General features: G+C 49.1%; 7 protein-coding genes across 7 annotated transcripts; 3 read left to right on the plus strand and 4 right to left on the minus strand.

Annotated features, from left to right (window-relative positions):
• Positions 1-4,045: 4,045 nt before the first annotated feature.
• On the minus strand, positions 4,046-5,225 carry INS49_009616 (uncharacterized protein; the record flags this gene model as incomplete). The annotated part of the gene is made up of 2 exons (XM_043170344.1): positions 4,046-5,008; positions 5,061-5,225. The coding sequence occupies 2 exons, from the start codon at positions 5,223-5,225 to the stop codon at positions 4,046-4,048; spliced, it is 1,128 nt and encodes a 375-aa protein (XP_043024909.1).
• Positions 5,226-6,151: 926 nt separating this feature from the next.
• INS49_009617 (uncharacterized protein) lies at positions 6,152-8,274 on the plus strand (the record flags this gene model as incomplete). Its single annotated transcript, XM_043170345.1, has 10 exons — positions 6,152-6,648; positions 6,855-6,865; positions 6,921-6,973; positions 7,035-7,101; positions 7,230-7,489; positions 7,552-7,765; positions 7,860-7,918; positions 7,988-8,014; positions 8,063-8,124; positions 8,202-8,274. The coding sequence occupies 10 exons, from the start codon at positions 6,152-6,154 to the stop codon at positions 8,272-8,274; spliced, it is 1,323 nt and encodes a 440-aa protein (XP_043024910.1).
• Positions 8,275-10,055: 1,781 nt separating this feature from the next.
• On the plus strand, positions 10,056-11,059 carry INS49_009618 (uncharacterized protein; the record flags this gene model as incomplete). The annotated part of the gene is made up of 3 exons (XM_043170346.1): positions 10,056-10,282; positions 10,368-10,884; positions 10,943-11,059. The coding sequence occupies 3 exons, from the start codon at positions 10,056-10,058 to the stop codon at positions 11,057-11,059; spliced, it is 861 nt and encodes a 286-aa protein (XP_043024911.1).
• Positions 11,060-12,089: 1,030 nt separating this feature from the next.
• On the plus strand, positions 12,090-13,210 carry INS49_009619 (uncharacterized protein; the record flags this gene model as incomplete). Its single annotated transcript, XM_043170347.1, has 3 exons — positions 12,090-12,218; positions 12,319-12,799; positions 12,933-13,210. The coding sequence occupies 3 exons, from the start codon at positions 12,090-12,092 to the stop codon at positions 13,208-13,210; spliced, it is 888 nt and encodes a 295-aa protein (XP_043024912.1).
• Positions 13,211-13,729: 519 nt separating this feature from the next.
• Positions 13,730-16,291, minus strand: INS49_009620 (uncharacterized protein; the record flags this gene model as incomplete). The annotated part of the gene is made up of 3 exons (XM_043170348.1): positions 13,730-14,490; positions 14,679-16,061; positions 16,174-16,291. The coding sequence occupies 3 exons, from the start codon at positions 16,289-16,291 to the stop codon at positions 13,730-13,732; spliced, it is 2,262 nt and encodes a 753-aa protein (XP_043024913.1).
• A 997-nt stretch (positions 16,292-17,288) lies between these two features.
• Positions 17,289-18,773, minus strand: INS49_009621 (uncharacterized protein; the record flags this gene model as incomplete). The annotated part of the gene is made up of 2 exons (XM_043170349.1): positions 17,289-18,238; positions 18,380-18,773. 2 exons carry the CDS (start codon positions 18,771-18,773, stop codon positions 17,289-17,291), a joined length of 1,344 nt encoding a protein of 447 aa, XP_043024914.1.
• A 1,635-nt stretch (positions 18,774-20,408) lies between these two features.
• On the minus strand, positions 20,409-21,593 carry INS49_009622 (uncharacterized protein; the record flags this gene model as incomplete). Its single annotated transcript, XM_043170350.1, has 1 exon — positions 20,409-21,593. The coding sequence occupies one exon, from the start codon at positions 21,591-21,593 to the stop codon at positions 20,409-20,411; it is 1,185 nt and encodes a 394-aa protein (XP_043024915.1).
• Between the last annotated feature and the right edge of the window lie 1,226 nt (positions 21,594-22,819).

Raw genomic sequence — 22,819 nt, forward strand, 5'->3', positions numbered from 1 at the left:
GCATTTAACATAATTAATTTATTAATAAGTATTTAAAGCAATAATAAAGTCTCCTTATTTCTATCTTTAAAAGGAAATATATAGCATTAATAATTTAATTTAGGAAAAATTATAAATAACTTTATTTTTTAAGTATTAATATAATAATTATATTATTAAAAAAACCATTTTATTTATAATATTATTATAATATATTTAAAGCTTATTTATATTTATTAAATAAAGTAGGAATGGGATTTATACTTAAATAATATAAAAGTTAATATAATTAATTAAGATAAAAACTTTTATTATGTTAAGTAAATTAATAATTATTTTATTATTAAATTTAACTTTAGCTTTTCCTATAACGGTTATATTAATTTAATACTTTAAGTTTTTTTATTATAATATAAGAAATTGCTTATATTTAGCTATAAATATTAATAATGCTCTTATATTTAATAAAATTCCTTAAAAATAAGTTTAATTATATTTATTCTTTAAAATAAATTAGCTAATTATAATAATTATCTTTATTTAAAAAATATTATTTCCAATAATTTAATGCATAAATGCTTTATTAGCTAAGAAATTAATATTTATATAATAAATCTTCTTATTAAATCCTATCTTTATAATATAAGCATTATTATTATAATTATTATCTTAATCTTATTTATCTTTATATTTATAAAATTCATCTTTATTATTTATCTTATATCTTTTAAACTTACTTAAAAAAATATTAAAGTTATTATTATAACCTTTATATTTATATTATATTAAATAGCTTTTTTTTATTAAATATTACTTATTAGCTAAATATTTAATTAATTAATATTTCTTTTTTTTATAAATATAATATCTTTTCTTTTAAGGTTATCTTTCTTTTTTTTATAAGCATTATTACTTTAAGCTTTATAATTAATATTATAAGATCTTAACTACTTAAAGCTTAAATAGCTTAAGTTTAATTAACTAAACCTTTAATTTCCTTAAAATGCTTAAAATTATAATTATTATCCTTCCCTTAGCTTTTAGCTATTATATTTATAATTAATATAATATTAATTTAAAACTTTATTTATAATATAAATTATAATTATATAGCTAAGCTATATTTTTATTATAAATTTTAAGTTTAAAAATAATTCTTTATATAATTAAGTTAACTTAAAAAAAGCTATTTTTAACTTAAAAACTCCTTTATAAGCTTTAATTACCATTATTCTTAAGTTATTCTTTTTAATATAATCTTAGCTTAATGCCTATTAATAAAGTTATAACTTATTAAATATTAAATATAAAACTTTATATAAATCTTTATTTAAGTTTTATGCTTTTATCTTTATAAATATTATTATTATTTAATTTATATAATAATGTTAATAATTAAGATTTATATTAAAATGCATCTTAATTTTAAGATATATTATTATAAATATATTAATTTAATTTATAAAATAAAGGTAATAAGCCTTAGCTTAATCTTTAAGCATTTAAGGAAAAATTATATAAAATTAACTTAGTTAAATTTTAACATAATAATAAATATTAAAAACTATTTTTATTTTATTATTTAGCAAATTATATAAATCCTTAATATATTTATAAGAATTATTAAAAATTTTTATAAATTATGCTAACTTTGCTAAATTTAAGTATTTATTAAAAATATATTATAAGGAAAGAATTTTATATAAATTATACTTTTTATTTAATAAAAACATTTTTAAAGCAGCTTAAAATTATGCTAAGTATAATATATATTTTTAATATAAGCTTTATTTCTATCTTTTTATTAATAATAATAAGCCTTATTAGCTATATTTATTTTTAATAAATTATATTATTAAATTTAAATTTTATAATTATATGCTTAAAGTTAATAGTAATAATAAAAGTTATCTTAAGGATTATTTTCTTAATAATTATTATTATTTAAAGCCTATTTATAATACTTATAAGGGCTATGCTTATAATTATTATTTTTAAAGTTATATATAATATTTATTTATACTTAATTTTAAGGCTAATAAAGTATTGCAAAGCTTATTATTAATTTATTTTAATCTTTCCTTAACTTAAGCTATGGTAATTAATTATAATATTATAAATTAATTATTATATCTTATATAAATGCCTTATATTTAAAGAAAGACTTTTAAGCATTATTAATAAAAATTTAATAATGCTTTAAATATTACTTATATTTATATTGCATAATTCTTATAATAAGTAATAAAAAGGTTATTATTATAAAGGTTTTATTATATATAGCTTGCTAAAGTATTTATTAAATAAGTAACTAAGTATTTTATTAATGCTTTTTATATAAGGGCTGTAAATTATAATTTTAAGTTAATATATTTATAATAAGCTAAGTTAATTAAAGTTTAAGCAAGCATTTTATTAACTATATACCCTTTAATAAAAACTAATAGCTTTTTAATATTATTAATTATACTTATAAGTTTTTATAATAAATATTATAAAAAGTAAAATTAATAAAATAAAGAAATATTAATAAAATAAATATTATTTAAAAATAAATTAATAATAATAATTTAATAATAAATAAGTTATAATTATTAAAAGAAAAAAGTTATTAATTTCTTTAAGCCTTAAAAGCTAAGGCTTTCTCTTATTATTAAATCCTTTTATATTAATTAAAAGTATAATGCATAACTTATACTTACTTATAATATAGCGTTATATTAACTTTAGCAATTATAATAATTATAAGCTTTATTTATTTAGCAATTATAATAATTATAAGCTTTATTTATTAATAAAACGAAGCTTTATTAAGTTTTACTAAGTTTTAAAGAAAATTTAAAAATAAGTTCGTTTTTAATAAAGTTTTATATATAATAAATATATATTTTCTAAATAGTAATAAATATATATATAAATATCACAGGAAATGCTACTTAATTTATTTAATCTTTATAATATTTGCTTAGGGAGTTTAATAATACAAAGAAGCCTAAAAAAGCAATTATTGCTATATAGTGCTTGCTAATAAGGAAAATATAATTTTTAAGTTAGGGAAATCCTTATAAGGTTACCTTTTCTACCTTATTAATCTATAGTATTTATAACTATTAATTAGTATTAATAAGTTTCTTATATATACAATAATTATATAGAAAGCAATTATATATTAATATTGTTCTATCTAAGTTCTAAGAGGCTATATGCCCCGGAGGGGATAACTAAAGTAGCCTTCCAAGTGCGAGGGTCGTACTTGCCAACAACCACAGCCCCGCACGCAGATCCTAGCGGTCCAGGGCAGTCGCCCGCGAGTTCAACTAATTGTATCTTCCATCGCGCAGCCTGGTAGCAACCGGTGACCGCGTCTGGTGTCTCTGCGTTGTATAAGCGACGGAAAAAGTGCGGGCGGGGCGCGAGGAAGTTTGTACAGTGCCTGGGTAATACTCGACTTGTCTTGAACAAGGCGAAGAACAGTGCCGCTGATGTCCCGGTGGGCAATAGGGGCAGGTTTGTCTTGTTGCCTTCTACGGTCGATTTCTGAAAGCAGGTACCTAGGTATCTATCTAAGCAGACGCGTATCTACAGCCAGCTATTCTGAGGCAGAGGTCTTTTACAGCCACAACCCACTAACACGAGCCCAATCTGGTGTCGGCTGTTTGTGTCTTGTACTAGCATAGTCTTAGAATGAATGACCCAAGATCCATTTGTCGTCCCCTACTGTCCTATCAACATGTGACAGGCGGAGGCGCTTGCACGACGGCTTAATGGCAACATCATTCATGCTTTGCAAAGTCCGAGGCATTCCAAGCCCTAGACTTCACCAACAGTTGAGACCAAGGTTGCTAAGTAGAATTATGGAGGTTCAGTAAAAATAGCTCAGTTGACAGTGTTGCCAAAGAGATAGTAGGAACAAAGGGTCTAAACGTGGCGATACCACACAGTATCCTGAACCGAACGCCCCAAGCGTCCATGAGACGGAAAATACAGCATAGCCTGATTTCACATGTCCAGGCTCATCTGGAACCGTGATTGAAAAGTGAGTTGCATTTATGGCTCCCTCGAAATATCACACCGCCTCATCAACAATCTCCAGATTGCCCACCTTGAAGGTCTGGCCCTTGCGGTCCCCATAGTCAGTGCTGTTGTGGTAGTCCTTGACCCTCGTCCGCACATACTCCAGGCCCTTGACCGGCGCAGCATCCTCGGAATTCTCACTGACCAGCCCCAGCCTCTTGAGCAGCGGCGACGGCGCCGGCTTGATGTCGACGTCGTTGCCCGGCCGCACAAAGTAGAACAGCCCCAGCCTCTTCCCGCCGACCTGGTCGGGCGGCGGCCGCGTGACCCTGTGCGTCGTGGACCGCAGGTACGACGCGGACCAGAAGTCGAGCGTGTCCCCGACGTTGCAAACGATGCCGCCGTCGACGGGCGGCACGTACCGCCACTCCCCCGACGCGGTCCGGATCTGCAGGCCCGCGACGTCCTGGCTCCACAGCAGCGTCAGCGACCCGAAGTCGTGCGCGCGCGCCCACGTGTTGTCCACTTTCGCGTCGTCCGCCTCGGGCCGCGGGTGGTAGCACATGTAGCGCAGGTGGTCGTCGGACGGGTCGTCGTAGCGGTGCGCGTCGGCGAAGAAGCCCTCGGGCAGCTCGAGGATGAGCGCGAACAGGCGCAGGATGCGGTCCGCGACGCCCAGCGCCTTGCGGCTGAAGGCCTCGACCTCCGGGGCGTAGGCGTCGAAGAAGGGGTGCCGCGGCTCGGCGGCGTTGGAGGGCGTGAACTTGGCGTGGTTGTAGGACTCGACGTTGTCGCGGACCTCGGTGCCGCGGACGGTGCGCTCGTGGAGCTCGCGGTAGCCGAAATAATTACCGCTCGCGAAGTCGCACTTGTACTTCGGCTGGGCCTTTTCCTCGTGCGGGAGGGCGAAGAAGGCCTGCCCGATGTCGTACTGCCGCTGGATCTCCTCTTCTGTGAGGCCGGTCCCCGTCACGCTGAAGAAGCCCGTGTTGTGCCCTGGTGGTCTGTCAGCTGGCTGGTCGCTTGTGATGCGGTTAAAAACATGTGTTATGATATCATGTACGCACCGCATCTCGCAGCTCTTCGGCAAGCTTCTCCTTGCCGCCGGGTTCGTCAAAGGTTGAGAGGTTTAGGACCTTTATATCGGCCCAAGGGAGGTCATGCGACGTCTTGGCTGGCCGCTTCCACTTGGGTAAGGGCAAAGCTTCGGAAGGGCTCAATGCGGAGGGCATTCTGATGAGATGATGTTGTTTATGAGTGTGAAATAGTCGTAGTGTTATTGTGGGCGGAGTTCTGACGACAATTAGGAGGGGAGTGAATCTTTTAGCTGTGACGTCTCAATATCTCATTCAGCGACCCCGACATTGAAAGTATACCTGTCGAACACATGCGAACCCTAATAAAGGTTAGTGCAGAAGCATGTACATATTTCTCCAACTTCGATAATCACACCGATTCTCGCTGAGGAGCTCAGGGTCCTTTGGTTGAGAGGTAGTCCTGATGAGCACGCCATTTGAGCTAAGATGGTGAGGAGAACATATGGGGAATACCATTAGCAGAGCTCCTGCAGCTTGATGTTGACCTGTTGTATTCTGCCTCTTGCTTAGCGATGGCGACAGCCGGAAATAATATCGGCAGGCTGTTCGGCGACATCGGGAGTCTCACATGAAGAAATTGGCAGATTGGATCACAGCATGCATGTATTGATACTCTCTGTGGGTGCTCGATAATTGAGTGGCATAAAAGCTGCAGGAGGTGACTCGCATTGGCTGTGTATGCGCCAGACAAACGCAGAGTAGATTGTCCCTCGAGAATTTATAACTTGAGATTAAAGTTAGTTCTCTCTGCTGAGAGCGTGGTACTCCTGTGGTAGTAGGACCAGACTTGATAGTCGAAGGTCGCAGAACTTGCCGCAAACAGTCCCGGATATCGCAACCACACTGAACTCCCCACAGCACGTCATTGTGTGGGATGAGTGGTATTCATCAGATCTCATAGTCGGGAGAGATATGATAATGCAAATGCAAGGGTGGAAGACAGAATATGTGAGATTTCCGCTCGTCATACACAAGAGTGCTTGTCCAGCTCTCTCCTAAACACACAGGTACAGTCCGTTCGACAACGCCGCGAGCACGACGTCGACATTGAAACTTTCAGGATGCCATCAAAGATATTCTCAGAAGGCATCACATCGCCCGTCGCCCATTCGCCATCAAACTCAAGCACCACGGACCCCGAGCAAGATGACCACCCCACCCACGCAGCAGACCTCAAATCGGCCCACCGCAAGGTCGACCGCCGGCTGGTCCTGTGGTACTCCTTCGTGTACCTGATCATGCGGATCCACGTGTCCAACATCAGCAACACGGCCATCATCAACCTGGAGGAGGGCGACGACATCAAGGCGCAGCTGGGGAACCTGACGTCGCAACAGTGGGCGTGGGTGCTCAGCATCTTCTACTACCCGTACATGCTGCTGGAGCCGTTTGCGACGCTGGCGCTCAAGCGCTTCACGCCGCGGCTGTGGATGTCCCGTATAATGGTCACCTGGGGCATCGTCAGTATGTGTCAGGGTGCGACGGTCAACTATGCGGGGATCATGGCGTGTCGGTTCTTCCTTGGGGCTGCTGAGGCTGGGTTCTATCCTGGTGTATTGTGAGAATGAAATTCCACATAGATGGGCTGCCAGATGTGTAGGAGTGCTGATTTTATGAGTTAGATATCACCTTAGCTTCTGGTTTCCAACTCAGAGGCTGTCATTTCGAATTGTGCGTATACACCGCTTTTGGAGTATGTACACGAGTGCTGATATACATCCAGGCTTTCTTCTATGCGTGTGGCATGTTCTCGGGAACAATCAGCGGGCTGCTAGGTGAGTTACCCGAGAACACCCTGGGAGATGCGAATGTAGTTGACACATAACTAAGCCTATGCGATTTCTTTCATGAACGGTGCTGGTGGACTTGCTGGCTGGAGATGGGTATGATCTGCACACACGCTTTGCTCTGTTTACCTGATCGTACGAACTGACGTTGCATCAGGTCTTCATCTTGGAAGGACTGCCAGCGATATTCTGCGGCTTTTACACATTCTTCTTCCTGCCAGATTGTGAGTTGCTCATAACTTTTGCTCACACTAGCTGTATCCCTCTTTGCCAATTCCCCTTCGTTGTCTGGCAACTGCGCCCCAAATGCTGTGAGGCAAAGACTTTGACTTTCTGACGGTAACATTCGAAGACCCGGAGACAGCTGCTTTCCTGTCAGAGCCAGAGAAGGAGGCTATCGTTGCGGACCTGCCCTCCCGAGCACCGTCCATGGAATCCAAGACATTTGACCTCGACCAGATCAAGGCAATGTTCAAGAGCCCGACGTTTGTCCCGTTTCTGATAATCTGGATTGCACACGGGATAGGAGGCTTCGGAATTACCTTTGTACTGCCCACGGTGATCTACGAGCTAGGCATCTCAGACACAGCGATATCACAGCTTATGACCATGGTAAGCACGACGGGTCGCACAGGCTTAGTGTCACCTCCATATACTGACTTGGCGCCACGTAGCCAGCATATGCCGCCGTCTTCCTCATACTGCTCACCCTGGGGTACCTCACCCACACGAAGCGTCTCAGCCCATGGGTGGCCGGGATCGGGCTCGAGGTCGCCCAGATCATCTTCTACATCCTTCTCATCACAATCAACAACGCAACTGCAAAGTATATCTTTGTGGTGATAGCCACGGCCGCCACCCAGAGTTTCTTTCCGATCATCTGGCCAGGTGAGTTTCGTGTGACACGGACCTCGTCCCGGTCCTTCCCCCAGGACCTAGACCTTGGTGCATGGACTTGCTGACACCGTGCCCTCGCGAACAGAACGCATCAGAGCGACGAGTGGGACGACGAGTGCAGGGTTGGCCATTGGTATTACCAATGTGAGTGAGCGAACAAGGCTGGAGCCTGATGCTGAGGAAATTCTGACTGACTCGACGGTTGCCTTGTAGGGTGTAACACAGCTGATGGGCATCGTGGTGAGTGAAATCCCCCTTTCGCCGTGCCACGGACAGGTGCATTTGTAGCTGACTGCATATCGTGCTAGGGACCACAAGTCTATCAACCCAAGTTCGGACCGTCCTATAGGGTCAGTTACAGTACGAGTGTCGGTCTGCTGACAGTGACGGTGGCCACGATCGGCCTCACTTGGTTCCTGGTGCACAGGCAGGACAAGAGACCGGAAGCGGCGGCCCTCATTGAGGGTGAGGGCGTGGGTCTTGCGGGCGAGAAGAGCTAAGCCAAGCAGCAGGGTTGTTGATCGCCATGTCTTTGATCCGCAATGGCTGTTCCATGTGTACATGCCGAGAGCGGGAGTGTGGAGCGAAGGTGGCATTGCTTGTCTGTCTTGAAGGCCGGTTTTCCGAGTACCACAGTGAGACTGCCTCGTGGTCACGTCGTCTTTGAGGAGGCTGAGTATTATTGATTGTACCACGGTATTCAGCACCGGAGGCCATTGTTTCCTAATTCCCTTTGGTGGCGATAAGCTGCAGCTCCCTCCCAAGGCCACGTCCACAGGTCGATGGATTGTAAGACTGGGGCCTCGGGGGCCTTAGGACCCTTGGTGTCACAGCTTCAAAGGTCAGGGATGACAGCTCCATGCTGGTCACGGGAGCGCCAATCGGTTCCGGAGACCCTGCTCCAGCTCTTAGCAATGCACATGTCGTAATGCAATGCAATGCAATCGGCTATTAAGCTTTCTGGTCGAGCGTTTGTGTTCGGCGGCGTGGGAGTGGCAGCTGGGCGTCGTCGTCCCAAGACAAACTGCGGTCGCTTGACGGGTCTGAGCACCTGTACTGAACTGTAACGACGTCAGATCCGATTGACTGGGTCTGACGTTGCCGGCCAGGCAAATGCTCTGTCCTTTCTTCCCAAGTTTCGACTTGCTGACAGGCAATGCACCTTTCTGCTAGATGGTGCAGTGAAGCTGAGCAGGCGGGAAGGATGTGGGCCCCAGCCTGGGAGGGAACGGTTGAAACATGTAGGAGGCAAACAACCATGTGCTGTGCATTGTGGGGTCTGCTTTCCCTTCTCCTCTGTCTCGGTCAGCTGCTTGCGCTCCGACTGAAGCGACAAACGTGGGTAAGGAAAGTGGGATCAAAACGGACTGCCCAGGCCCCTTCCAAGTGCGGTCGGCCCCCGCCAGAGGAGGTCCAGACTCAAAACTTCGGAGTGGCGCCGGCCCAGGTCAGGTCAGGTCAGGCAAGGTCGAGCGCAGACGGGCCCCAGGAAGTTGCCAGGAATTTAGGGTGGCAGAGTAGTGGTAGACCGACCGAAACGGCTTTGAAATCGCGTGCCGTGGAAGATCCCGTTTCTCTTCTTTTTGCACCGACCATCGGCGGAAGCTGGCACCCATCCAACGCACAGCCCACCTTCTTTCTTGGTCGCTATTCCCTCCCATCTTTGACCATTTGAGAAGACCGTTTTGTATAATTAGTTGGAAAGGACTTCTCTCACTCTTTCCTCTCTCAAGACAGTTGATAACCACACAGCTGCCATCACCATCACAGGCTGTGATTCGTCATCGCGCTACCGCAGCCCCGTTGCCCGACCACAGAGGGGTAACGACTCGACGCTGACTCTTTTGCTGCGGCCCACGGCTCAATCGGCGTCCCGGCCACCCTGACTGAAGTGGGCATTTCCATTCCAGGCAACATCAGCTAGATCTGATCGGATCTGATTTGATCTGGTCTCGTCGCAACCAGCTTCCCAACAAGACACACCTCGGCTGTTGCTTTGCTTCTGTCTCGACTGCGGCTTTCGGCATCGCAGTGCAACCAGGGCCCCCGCGCACCCGCCGCCTACATAACCTTGCCTTCCCTGTCGCAATCGCCGTCACAGGCAATCCCATCCACATCCCCGAGACTCGCCCTTGCAGCCAGCAGCCCTTGGGACCCCTCCTTCCCATTCAACCGTTGCGACCGACCGAGAGTCATTACTCATACACCAAACCGACGTCCAACATTCACCATTCGTACGAAGTCCCTCTTCGACTCCCACCACCAAACCCTCACCACAAGCATGACGGCCGAATCTTCCCAACAACAGCAGCTGGCCGACCCTTCCATCGACAGGATGGATCACGATCTTGACCAGGACGCCCAAGAGGCAACCACCTCGCTGCCAAACATCATCCCAGACTCGCAATTGTCGCCAGACACCTATCGATTTCCCTCGGAGCGACTGCTGCGAAGGCAAAGGCATGAGGGCAAGACACCTCTGGTTTTGGTAGCTTGCGGTTCCTTCAGGTCCGTTATCCCTCTCCTGCTGTCACTGCCGTCCGCAATGACGCAAAGCAAGCAACTTTACTGACAAATGCCGCCATCTCCACAGCCCCATAACCTATCTCCACCTGCGCATGTTCGAGATGGCCTCCGACTACGCTCGCTTCAACACCAAGTATGAAATTGTCGGTGGCTTCCTGTCTCCAGTCTCCGACGCCTACAAGAAGCCCGGCCTGGCGCCCGCCAAACACCGAATTCAAATGTGCTCCTACGCCGCAGAGAAGACCTCCGAGTGGCTGACCTGCGACCCTTGGGAGGCCATTCAATCCCACTACTTCCCCACTGCCCAGGTCCTCGACCACTTCGACCACGAAATCAACCAGGTCATTGGCGGCTGCGAGGATGTCCACGGCAACAAGCGGCCCGTGCGCATTGCCCTACTCGCCGGAGCGGACCTGATCCAGACCATGAGCACCCCAGGTGTCTGGTCCCCCACGGATTTGGATCACATCCTGAGAAAATTCGGCGCCTTCATCATCGAGAGAACCGGCACCGACATCGATGAGGCCTTGGCCGGCCTGAAGGACTATCAGGACAACATCCATGTCATCCCCCAAGTGATCACTGTATGTCTTGCCCACTGCCCACTTCTGAAGTGCTATTACTGACGTGCTTGTTGCACAGAACGATGTTTCTAGCACCAAGGTTCGGCTGATGCGGAAAAGGGATCTGTCTCTCCGATATGTTGTGCCGGACTCGGTCATCGAATACATAGACCACCATGGCCTCTACCGGGAGTAGTTTTCATGCCTCGGATCATGTAAAGTTTTCTCTCAAGCGACTTGTACGGATATCTTTTCGACCAGGAGCCTTAGAAGGCCCTAGCGAACGGCATGAGCACAGAAGGAACGCGAGTCCTACGCTCCAGTGCCACAACACATATCGGAACATCGGCATCCCTCGGCTTTTCATGAGCTTTATGGGCCCCCCGATGCCGTGTACATTACCGACGGTCGGTGATTGTGAATTTAAAGCCCGTGCTCGGGCTGAATTCTGTCTTCGGTCTTCCATGCGGATACCATCAGCATCCAAGATGGCCGAAATAGCGGACACCGCCTTTGATCACCAACGCCGTGCGTCAAAGCGCCGACCATGGGAGAGGTCTGGGAGGGAAAGCATTCGAAGAAAAGAAGTTATTGTTTTTCTGGATACCAATTTCGCGACTACCATCTGGGACGGCATTCTGCTTCGTTTTTGTTCGGGGCTCGGGATCCCAAGGCCACCCCTTGCGGGAAAGCTGATATGCTGTGGCGTTTGTGGAGGCTCATTTGGGCCGACAATGACAGCATCTGTTGGATCACTGGATCTGACCTTGAAAGCGTCAATACAGTATTGGCCCTTTTTGCCACAAGATGACCACGATCAATGATCGTCTTCGTTTTCCAGGCAAGATTCTAGTGTTTACTCACTTCGATTGTTCTCCTGGAGTAAGGTCTTGACACACCGATAAGAAACATTGACGTGCTTTTGCCCCCTACATAACTGAATGAAGTGGTTCTAACTATGGAAGCTACTGGCTTCCAAGACTGTCCAGCCCGATGTTGTTACCTGAACTTGGTCCTCTAAGCATAAAAGAAAACAATAACCTCAACGAGGCAGACAGAGAAGAATTCCTCCGGCTTAGGCAGTTTGAGTGGGTGAGGTGGCCCAAGACACGGCACAGGCTGCCCCTGGGTGGCGTCAGGAGGCTTGGGAAAAGCAACCCCTTCACTCATTATGAACAGGTTTCCAAATCCCAGGACGGCTGTCTGAATAATTTAGATAAAGGCAAATGTCCCGCACTCCCATCAACCCATCTGGGGCTCTCCCACTCGCCAGCACACGTGTATTCTCCAATGAAGATGCAACAACCGCGTCTCCTCGACCCGAAGACGTTTTCCCCTGGTCCAACATCTACACTGTGGGCCTCCAGCTGGCAGCATCATGTGCTCACGCGGGCTGCCTCGACTGGGCGAGCAACCTGGACCAACTGCGGCACCTCAAAGTCCAAACCCGACTAGGAGCCAGGCGGGCCGCCACCACGACGGCCGCCAAAACTTGTCCGCAGACTATTCATCTGGGGCTTCATCGGCGCCAACGCCGCCATCTCCATAGCATGGGCCTATGCAGCGGACGAGGCCGCCGCTGCCGGCATGACGGGGACAAGGTCCGTCTTCCTGCGCCCCTCGCACGTACGCGCGCCGGGAAGCCTGGTGTACATGGTCAAGAATTTCGGTCTATCGGGCCGCAGTTTGCGCCAGGGTCGGTGGTGGACACTGCTCACGTCCGGCGTAAGCCACATCGCACCGGCGCATCTGATCGTGAATATGTGCGAGTTCTACACGTGGGCCTCACGGTGCTTTGACCTCGGCCTGGGGCCCGGGAGCGTTGCGGGTCTGATGCTTGGCTCGGCCGTCTGCTGTAGTGTTGCGGGTCTTGCGAACGAGGTTCCGTGGTGGCCGACTTTGCACATGGGAGCCAGTGGCATTATTTCTGGGCTTAGTGAGTTGTCTGTTTCTCCCGTCGTTATGGTCGTGTTTTCTGTCGTTGCGTGGCGACTCTGCTACGTGTGATTCGCGCCGAGCACGCCCTTCTGATGATGGCCAGACTGGTTGACCTTGAGATAACATCGCAGGGGTCGCTGCGATTCTCCTTGAGCCCGTGATGGGCTTCCGGGTCCCAGTCGTCTGCGACGTTCGCTATCCCCTCTTCATCACGATGATGACAGGCTGCGCAATCGATCTCAACGGCATGCTATCTCAGCGCCGTGAACTGACCGCTGCCTCGGTTGCCAACGGGGGTGTTCGCGATGCGCACAAGACTCTCGTTGGTTATGCAGGCCACCTGGGCGGTGCCGCCTTTGGAGTGATATACTGGTATCTTTGGCTAAGGTCTCGCTTTGGCACTTGTTGATCTAAGTACTGAACACGAGTATGGGACCCTCTGTTTCACACGACGACGAGTGCTGCCATATAACTTTCAAGACTTGCATGAATACTATCAAGGACAAAGGGAACTTGTCTCCTGCTGGGGAGTAATGGGTGGGGAGCCACCGTCGCAAAACGAACCTCTCCTCAATCACCACTCCTTTCCTCGGCTCTTCCAGCCTGCAACGGTCCGAAACCGAGAACACAGCCAAAACCTCAGCAGATTCACATCCCAGATCTGTCCTCGGCGAGATTCTCTAGCTCATCCCATCTATCTACCGTGTCTATTCCAAACCAAACCAAGCTCACCGAGGTAGAATTATTTTCTTATAGGCTGCCTCACGGTTGCCGCCCATCTCCACCTCATAACCTCCCCAGTAATGGTTTCAGCGTGCTTCCAAAGCTACCCCTTCTGAGGAAGAATTAGCACACGCCATCCAACCTCCACATCTAACATGTTGGACTCACAACAGAGATACCAAGGTCAACTCCACTAACGCCTAGGTCAACGCTTAGTGGACCGACCATTTGACGGGTCAGCGTTGTCCCTCTTCCTAAACAAGTCCTTGATCCTGTCCGGAGCCGAGCTGCCCGGCCGGAAGCCAACGCCCCCGCGCGCCCCGCCCGGTCGGGGGCCGCCGGTAGTGGTGCTAGTGGTGGTAGTAGGGATGCCGCCGGGCGGAGGAATCACGGTAGGGGGCCGGGGGTTGGTGTTGGGCGGACGAATAAGATTAGGGGGCCAGGTGGTGGGGACGGGGACGGGGACGGGGACCAAGGGGCCCGTGTCGGCGGTGCCTGTGGTAGTGGGCGCGCGAGGGAGGTCCGAAGGGAGATCAGGAACGTCCAGATCAGGAGGCTGGGCCGGGCCGCCGGTCGTCACGACTGGTGGTCCGAGCTCGTCCGGACTGTCCTCGTCGTCTGAGCGGCTGATCAGGAGCCCTGTCTTGTTCTGCGGGCCCTTGCCCTTGTTCCACGGCTCCTCGCCCTTCTTGTAGGGCCGGTTGCCGTCGCCGTACTTGCCGCCGCTGCTGGTCTGGTCCCTCTTGGTCTTCTGGCTGTCGTCCGAGCGAAGCTTCTTGCTGGAACCCTGGTCTCCCTCTGTCGTGTCCGCCGACCTCTTCGGGGGCGTCTTGGTGGTGGGCTCTTTGGGGCCCTTGGGAGTGGTGGTTGTGCTCTTGTTCCGCGCTTTTTTGTCCGGGTCTTCCACCAGCTCTCCGTACTGGTCGCGAATGACGTCCTTTGCTTGTCCCAGGGTGTAACCTCCGACTATGAAATTATTTATCCGCGTTTGCTGCTCCGCATATACCGCTCTTGCTTCTGCCTTCTTATATTCCTCCTTACTTGCAGCTTGCGAACTTCTCGCCTTTTGCTGCTCTCGTGCCTGGTTCTCTTTCATATCCCGACCTGCTTGCTTTGCCTGTTCTTTTGTTCTTCGCGATGTCTCGTCTCGCAACCTCTCGACCTCTTGCTGCCTTTGCGTCTCATCCGCGCGTCTCGTCGCATCCTGTACTGCTTCCGGCCCAAGTTCATCCAGTCGCTGTAGTGACTGTTCTTGTATTCGCTTCTTTTGTCCATTCTCCTTCTGTGCTGCTTGCGCGTTTTTTGCCGATTCGCTTCATCTGCCGCATCCTTTTTCTTCTTCTGCTCCTCCTGTGCCTTCCTCTGCTCCTCCTCTTTCTTCCTCTGCTCCCGCCGCTGCTTCCGTGCTTGCTCGTCTTGTCTTCGTGTTGGTTGCTCTTCTGACCCTTGAGATTTCTCTTCTGGCTTTGCTCGTTTCGCTTTGGTCTTCGGTTTCACGGACCAAAACTTTTCCGATACTTCCTTTACGGTCTTCGGATCCTTTGCCTTCTTCAGGATCGCCTTGTCTGCTGCGGCCGATTCGTCTGCCCGTCTCTGCTTGGCAATCTCTTCCTCTTCCGGGGGAGTCAACTGCTGAGGATGCTGCGGCGGAGGCGGCGGAGGCTGCACAGGGGGCCGAACAGTTGGCTGCGCGAGAGGGTTGAGCGGAGTCACCGGCGGAGTTGGCAGATGAGTCGGTCCGAGCCCAGCGCGGTTGGAATTAGAGGGGAACCACTGGCGCACACGCCCCTCTACCTGGACCTGTCGTGCCGCCGCGGCTGGGGCACCCGGGGCATCGTCATCACCGTCGTCGTCGTCGGCATCCGAGTCCGGCGGGTCCCGCGGGGGTGGGCCGCCGGGGGTGCGGCCGCCGTCCCTCGGGCGAAGCTGGCTGCGCGGCGGCGGCGGCCTCGCGGCCCGGAACGAGCCGGTGCACCCCCTGGCCTCCCCACCCTTGAGGTTCCTCTGGTACCGGATCTCCTTGGCAAAGTCCAGGTCGAGCGCCGCAGCGAGTCCGGGGTCGATGTCCTCCTCGTCGATGGCGGGGATGTCATTGTACTGGATGTACCGCGACAGGCGCATGCGCCTCTCGCGCCAGCGGCGGCCTTCAAAGTCCGGGAGGTAGCCCATGGCGACGGCGTCTGCCGGGTACTCGTCCGCGTCGTCCGGGTCCTGCATGAGCGGGTTGTACGTCTTGCGGAGTCTCCTGTTGCGGGCTTCCTCGCGGCGGCGTCTCTCGGCGGCAGTTCCCCCCTCGTCGTCGTCAGCGTCTGGCTGCCCATTTCGTCCTTGTTGGCCAGGTGGCCCAGGCTGTGCAGGCTGTGCAGGCTGGCCTCCCGGGGCACCGGCCGGCGCTTGGACAATGGTACCGACGTGGCAGCCTTGAGTAGACTTCAGGAGTCTCAAGGTGCTTCCATCTTTGTGTCCGGAACCGAAAAGAGCAGATACATCCAGGCCATTGACCAGCGCTGCCTCAACCGCGACAGATGATATCAAGCCTAGATATTCAAGTTTTAGCTCGCGTACGTCTATGCGTCACTTTTCTAAGAGCGCTCAAGCCTCACAATGATACTACGAGGACTTGATTGTGGATGGATGTGCATGTCTTACATTTGCCAAATGGAATAGACGCGATACGGTAAACATCGCCGTGGATGACCGCGTATTTGTTGTTGGGGTGGCTGTTGTTGTGTGCTCCGACCTGCTCGAAGGTAAATTTTCGTGGCATTGTGGCGACTTGGCGGCGTCTCTGCGCGATCGCTCGTGAAACGATTCACTCTGCCAATTATGGTGCTGCAATATCGGTCTGCCCTCTTCCCCTTGCCAAGAATGCTGATGAATGCTCGGAGGGTGACGTTGCAAATCCGCGAGATTCGAGGAAGCACGCGGTCGACGCCGATTTGGCCACAACAACCGATGCTCATATGAAGGCTAAGTTCAGAAAACCTCGGAGGCTTTCAGCAGGAGAGAACCCCCAGTCTAAAAGCGTTTCAGCATTATTCATTGTCGTGCCGTTTCTGGCGCCGCTTCGAATACCCCATGTATGCAGCCGTTTCCGGCCACCGAGGTTGACGGCCCTCTTTGTTTTGACTCCACAGAAACGAGTCCCCAGAAGCGATCAGATCGAATCCAGAGCCCCTCGGTATGCGTGCATCTACCTATTGCAACGAGTTGGTCTTTACGCGATGCTCCCTCGGCCTTGTTATTCCATTGTCGGTATGGACTCGATTACCGGATATGGCTCAAGTGCCGCGGGAAAAAAGCGCCACAAGCTCCGCCTCCGGCTTTAATCTGAGTAGAATGCCTCACTACTTGATGGGAACATGATTCCTTGTTTGGCTGAATTTGGATTGCCAAAACACATGCTGGCGGCGTGGTATACTTGCGCTGCACCTACGCGTTCTATCATGTCGAGGTCTTGCTTGAGCGCAATGCGACAGCACCTGCTGGACCAATAGCTTGGGGATTATTTGTATCAGGCTGGAGGGAGCATTGAGGCGGCACCACTGGACATCAATGACATAGTATCCTGGCTTGTCCAACAGCATGAACGCGCATACGAAGAAACCCGTCTTGGAAAATTCGTCTTCTAAAATCGATATAATGGTCGACGGCCCAACTTGATGTTTTTCTTCCCAAGATGGCTCTTGGAAGGGTATATGGCTCCAAACCTTCACACTTTGGCAAGCGAATGATTTAAAAAGACGCTCCCTTTACGGCAAAATCTAAATGTTTTCCTCCGATAACATGCCGTACTGCTTGGACCAGGAATGCTCTAAGATTTCCTGGACATCAGGACGCCTCGAGGGGTCATAGACGAATATCCGTGTCAAAAGATCCCCGAGCAGTTCAGCCTCATCGTCTGTGGTCAGAGGGAACGCACCCCAAAACGGGCTCGCTTCATCTTTGTAGAATATGTAGTGTGTTCCATCCACTCGAACTGCCGTGGGTTTCCACAGCATAGATTGATAAGCTAATGGATACGGAGTAACTCTCTCGGCCTCTTCTGAAAACAGAGAGTCATCAGGGGTTGAGGGTTGCGTGTACACTGTGGTATCAATCTCACCATGGCTGCGCATCGACAGCGATGGAGGCCCGTCCCAGATCTTTCCAATCTCATCTGGAAGACTGCATTTCTCCATGAAATACATAAGCGGCGTGCCGCTTTCGTCCTTGGTTGGGTAGCCTTCAGTGTCGAATCGCGCCTGCGCCAGGTTGTCCGGAAGATCGCCGAGGAACCTCTGGATCTGCTGCAAAGCATCCGCGGGGTTGAATGTGTCGTAATCGAAGAAAATGTCCCTGCCCGCCCGCAGCCGGAAGATGGTGCACCCCAGTGACCAGACATCTGAAGCTTTGCTGGGTGGCCCACCAGCGATGACCTCCGGGACCATGTATTTCGCGGGTGTGCCTGTTCGTTTCGGTGGATTGTCGCATTCGAAGCACTGATCAAAGTCTAGAATTCGAATCTGCTTGCTGAGGATATTTGTACTGGAAGCAAAGAAGTCCAAGGGTGCGACAAAATATTGCGGTGCGTGCGGTCCGGGGCCTGGGTCATCTTCATTGCAAAGTCCGAGAGGCCCAGTCCTAGGATGCCCAAAGGCTCGATAAATGTCATCGATTTCATACGATGTGATCTCTTCTGATAATGCCAGAGCAATGTTGTTCGCCGTGAAGTCTATTGAGTTGATCAGCGCCTTGGGACATATTTTGCACGTATCTGCTACATTTGAAGAAGTATTTCATACATACCTCCGTGGCACCGGTCTCGAGAGTGTAGAAGTGCCATTGCCTGTGCTGCTTGCATGGAGAGATTTACCGAGAAGCGGGATGAGATTCTGAAGTAGATGCCAGAGGACAGTGTCGCAAGATTTGGTCCGACGAAGGGGCAGCACAAAACACAAATGATGCCCGTTGGGGCCGTCAACCCAGAATTCACGCTCAGGCCTCACCAGCAACTCAGAGCTGGCGAGAACAGTGTCTGCAATGATAGCAGATGAACGGGCAATGTAGCCTTCAGACTCAGCCGCAACGATGAACTTCAGCACCACCCATCGCCGGCCCGGCAGATCCTGTGCGAGCCACACGGTCGAGAAGCCGCCGGCCCCAAGCTTGTGGATCACTCGGTAGCGGCTGTCGTCGTAGTGCTCGTCAATATGGACAGGGTGAAATCCGCCCGGCTCGTATCGTTCAAGGTCCTCGCAATTGTCCATGCCATGCGGGTTGAATCTGAAGACTCGAAGATCGGACGCAGAGCCATCTTCCAAGCTGAAAATGTTGCAGCAGCGATTTCAGCTGCCCAAGCAGCAAAACAAGGAATTTTCTTGACAGGACAAGGCTGTCTCGGCTTTTGGAGCAGTACGTGCTGCAGTATGGATGGGACTGTTCACAACAGAGGAAGGCGAGGTGACCGCCTCAGACAAGGCGGGGTTCAGGTTCGGCATGCTCCCCAACGACTACGCTAAGATAGTATGTGTGTACCCTGATGCCTACCTTGGTTATCCATCTTGATGAGCCGTCGTAGTCTTCCATGACGAAAATGACAGTCTAAGGACGTTGGTAGCGGGCCGTACGAATCTGAATACTATAGTCCGGAACGTGAGTAAGTAGTCAGTTGCATAATGCCCAGATGTGCGCACTGTATTGGAACCTCCATACTTCTGATCAAATTACTCATTATCATGGAAGTATAAATTCATCTTTCCATGTTCATTCACCCACATCATCTAGGTTCTGTACCATCTGATTCCAGAATCTCCACACACGGCAGAGGACTTCTCATCACTTCTATAGCCCTGCAGCAAGCACCACATATCACCATTAACCCAGCCACACAGTGCTGCCCATCAGAATCATCCTCAGCTTCGCGGCTGCAGCATGGTAAGTACACATCAGAATCTCAAGCATCTGTACTGGTCGCACGTGATTATTAATACCAAATTCCGACACAGCCTTACCTCAGGCCTGCGTCTCAAGTCTTCCCAGTTTAATCACATCAACGCCAACAACTTGAGGTCAAACAACACGGATAGCTGGGGCTTATTCGACACTACTCATATGGACCTCGACCAGAACCGGAATGAGGACGTATCAGCCATGGCCGAAATTGCCGCGCTCGTGCGAGGGAAGCATCTGGCTCGTCGGGACAGACTCTGGGCCGACCAAGTCGAGGACGACAGCCTCCCAGAATGCTGCATGTGCCAGTGCCTTCCTCTTCCAGGGCAAGACTAACCGCCGGCGCCGCAGCTCCGAGGCAAGTCCTCCATTAGCGTCGGCAAGTTTGGTCTGTAAAATCTTTGACCTACTTGAATGCAAGATTCATCGTCGATACCCACCACTGACCGTACGCACAGGCAAACAAGTATCGAGCGGTTTCTATTCTATTAGTTATCTGATCACTACATCATCCCTTGCGGAAGCTACAACTGTCCCATGGCACCGAGCCGCCCAGGTCAGGCAAGGCATGCTTTCACGGTAGTTCCATGCGGAAAGACAAACCATGTGTACCGGCAAATTGGAGGGGTAATCAAAGCTAAGTTTGAATGTTGGCAGTGAGAAGGGCATGTTGAACTTCATACTCGCACAGTAAACTCTAGGGCTAGCAGTTTCGACTTCCTCGCGCCGCCTAAATGTGACGCTTGTTCAAACAAGGTCACATACCAATGATGCTTGCGATGTAGTTAGAAAAGCTCTCTTCAGAAACCAATCCTTTTCAATATTGGAAACGTCACCACTTAGGCATTTAGTTCTGCGACCCTCCCTCTAGCATGAACGCAACATCGAGTCGTTATTATGGGAAAAAGGCTTGATTAAAACCCACCTGCTTGGTAACCGTTACTGTTATCGCTTCACAAATGACCATCCACAGTCTCTTTAGTGGGTGGAGAAGTGCCCAGAGCTTTGTAAATCTCTTCCACGTAGGCTCTCACAGAAGTGTTTCCCGCGGTACCCGTCTCCATTTTATTCATCGCATACCCAATCGTCATATGACGATCCAGATCGTTGATGACCATGGAACCGCCCCAGCCTCCCCAGAAGCAGATTCTGCCCTCGGGAATCCACGAGTCAATGATGGCATCCCCGTTGCCCCTGATACCCAGGCCAATGCCGAACCGAACAGGAATCCCCATGCACAAGTCCGGCCCATATGACTGCTCCTTGAAGATGAGGTCGATCGTGTCCTTTGAGAGAAGCCTCTTGCTCTCGTCACCGATGGTGAGCGCATTCGACCAGATTCGAGCGAGTGCTTGCGAATTTGTGTGTCCGTTCGCGGCTCCAATCTCAGCCTTCCTCCACTGCGGGGTGCGAGAAAATGTTGCTTCTGCAAGGGGATACAGCATTTTGGCCATCATTGATTCCGGGCCGAGTTTGGCCATCTCAGCCATGGCAGACGGAGGCGGCGGGATCAGCTCCGCGATGCGAGGCCAATCCTCCTCGGCCGCGCCGATCTGAAAGTCGGCATCGAGAGGACCTGCAATCCTCTGCGAGACGAACTCTGTCAGGCTCAAGCCTGTCCTGCGGCGGACAACCTCTCCTAGTAGGAAGCCATAAGTCCAGCTGTGATATCCCGAGGCTGAGCCGGGCTCCCAGCGAGGTGCCTGTTTTGCGAGCTTCGCGGTGATGAGCTCGACGTTGCAGAGCTCGTCCATCGTTGCAGGGGCTTCGATGATTGCGAGGCCCGACGTGTGAGAAAGCAAATGCCGGATTTCAATGTCCTGTTTCCCGTTCACAGCAAACTCGGGCCAGTATTTGGAGACCTTTTCATATGGTGACAGCTGGCCGTCGTTGATGAGTAGTAGGACGGCCAGTGCGGAGATGGTCTTGGTGGTTGAGTAGACATTGACGATGGTGTCTTCATTCCACGGGCGAGTGCCTTCACTGGAGGCAAACCCTCCCCATAAATTGACGACATCCTTGCCATCAATATTGACAGTCAGGGAAGCCCCTACTTCCTGCCCAGTCTCCAGGAATTGCTTGAACTTTGCAAAAACGCCTTCGAATTTGGGGTCGTAGGTGCCATGTGCCTGCGCCATGTTGCCCGCTTTAGCTCCTTTTTTCGGTGGTAGCAATGGAGGTGAAGACGATGGCTTCCCCGCAAGAGGCAGGCCGAGATTTTAAATACCTAGACTACCGACTAGACAGGGCCACATTCACGCGATCAAGATGACTCATCCAACCACTACCCCCCTGGAATGAGCCCCTTGGATTTACAGCGGGGCTTTAGATCCAATCGACACTTCACATGTTGATACGTGATTCACTCTGATTCACCCTGAGTCGATTCTAACGCTACACAAAGACGGGAGACGTGCTCGAGGCTTGTCGCAGCCACGATCAACTGGCACGAATCGTCGTTTGAATGGCTTACTAAGAGTCCAAGCAACAAATCGCGATGTCCCTGTACCAGAAATTTGAGCTGGATGCCTCTCGACAGATAGTCGGGCGAAGCTCTTGAGGACCTAGTTTGCTAGCCAACTGATTAACACAAGCATCTCCCCCTCAATACTACTAGGTGGATGACTTCGCCTATAGATTTTCCATACCATATTGCCGCCCCCCTTATTAGACAGTCATGCACACCAAATCGGGGCAACTGCTATTGCACATTATTCGAGTGTTAATTTACTAGGAAGGGTTTGTAGCGTTGAGAGGCTGCCTACTAGATTGCCTGACGTCGTGTTACTCCCCCTCGACGCCCTCACGAAGTTTCGACGGCTTTGCCCGAGCTGTCAGACCCACTACACTGAGAGATCGCTCACCCAGAGATACCAAAGCTCCATACAGGTCGTCAGGAGCGCCATGGTAGATTATTCTAGAACATATAGAAGATGAGCCTGTAGCAGGTTATCCCACAGGTTACCCCGTGGGAGGTGATGAATGTGGACGGCTCCAATTTCAGGATACCAAGACCAGATCATCTCACATGAGCCTTTCTCCACCGTGAATTTGTGCTGGTGATGCTGTACACAATCGTTTAAGAGACCGAGGTAGGTGTGCCCGAGTCTGAGATGCAATTCAGCATGCCTAGCCTGAGATAAGGAGCCAAATCCCACCAGAAATGTCATGAGCCTGCAATGTAGCCGGTTCTCCATGGTGTCGACGACCACCTCACTCTTCTTCCTTCCATTACCGCCCGCCAGCAGCCGCCCGCGGCATCTCCGGGGCACCTCGATCCGAGCCCTTGCTTGCTCGGCAACCGCAAGGTGAATCATAGCAAGATGTGTCGGCACGATGGGCGGGAGAATGCATCACCAAGAGG

The sequence above is a fragment of the Diaporthe citri genome (genome assembly GCF_014595645.1).
Source record: "Diaporthe citri strain NFHF-8-4 chromosome Unknown scaffold_4, whole genome shotgun sequence".
NCBI classification, from domain to species: Eukaryota; Fungi; Ascomycota; class Sordariomycetes; order Diaporthales; family Diaporthaceae; genus Diaporthe; species Diaporthe citri.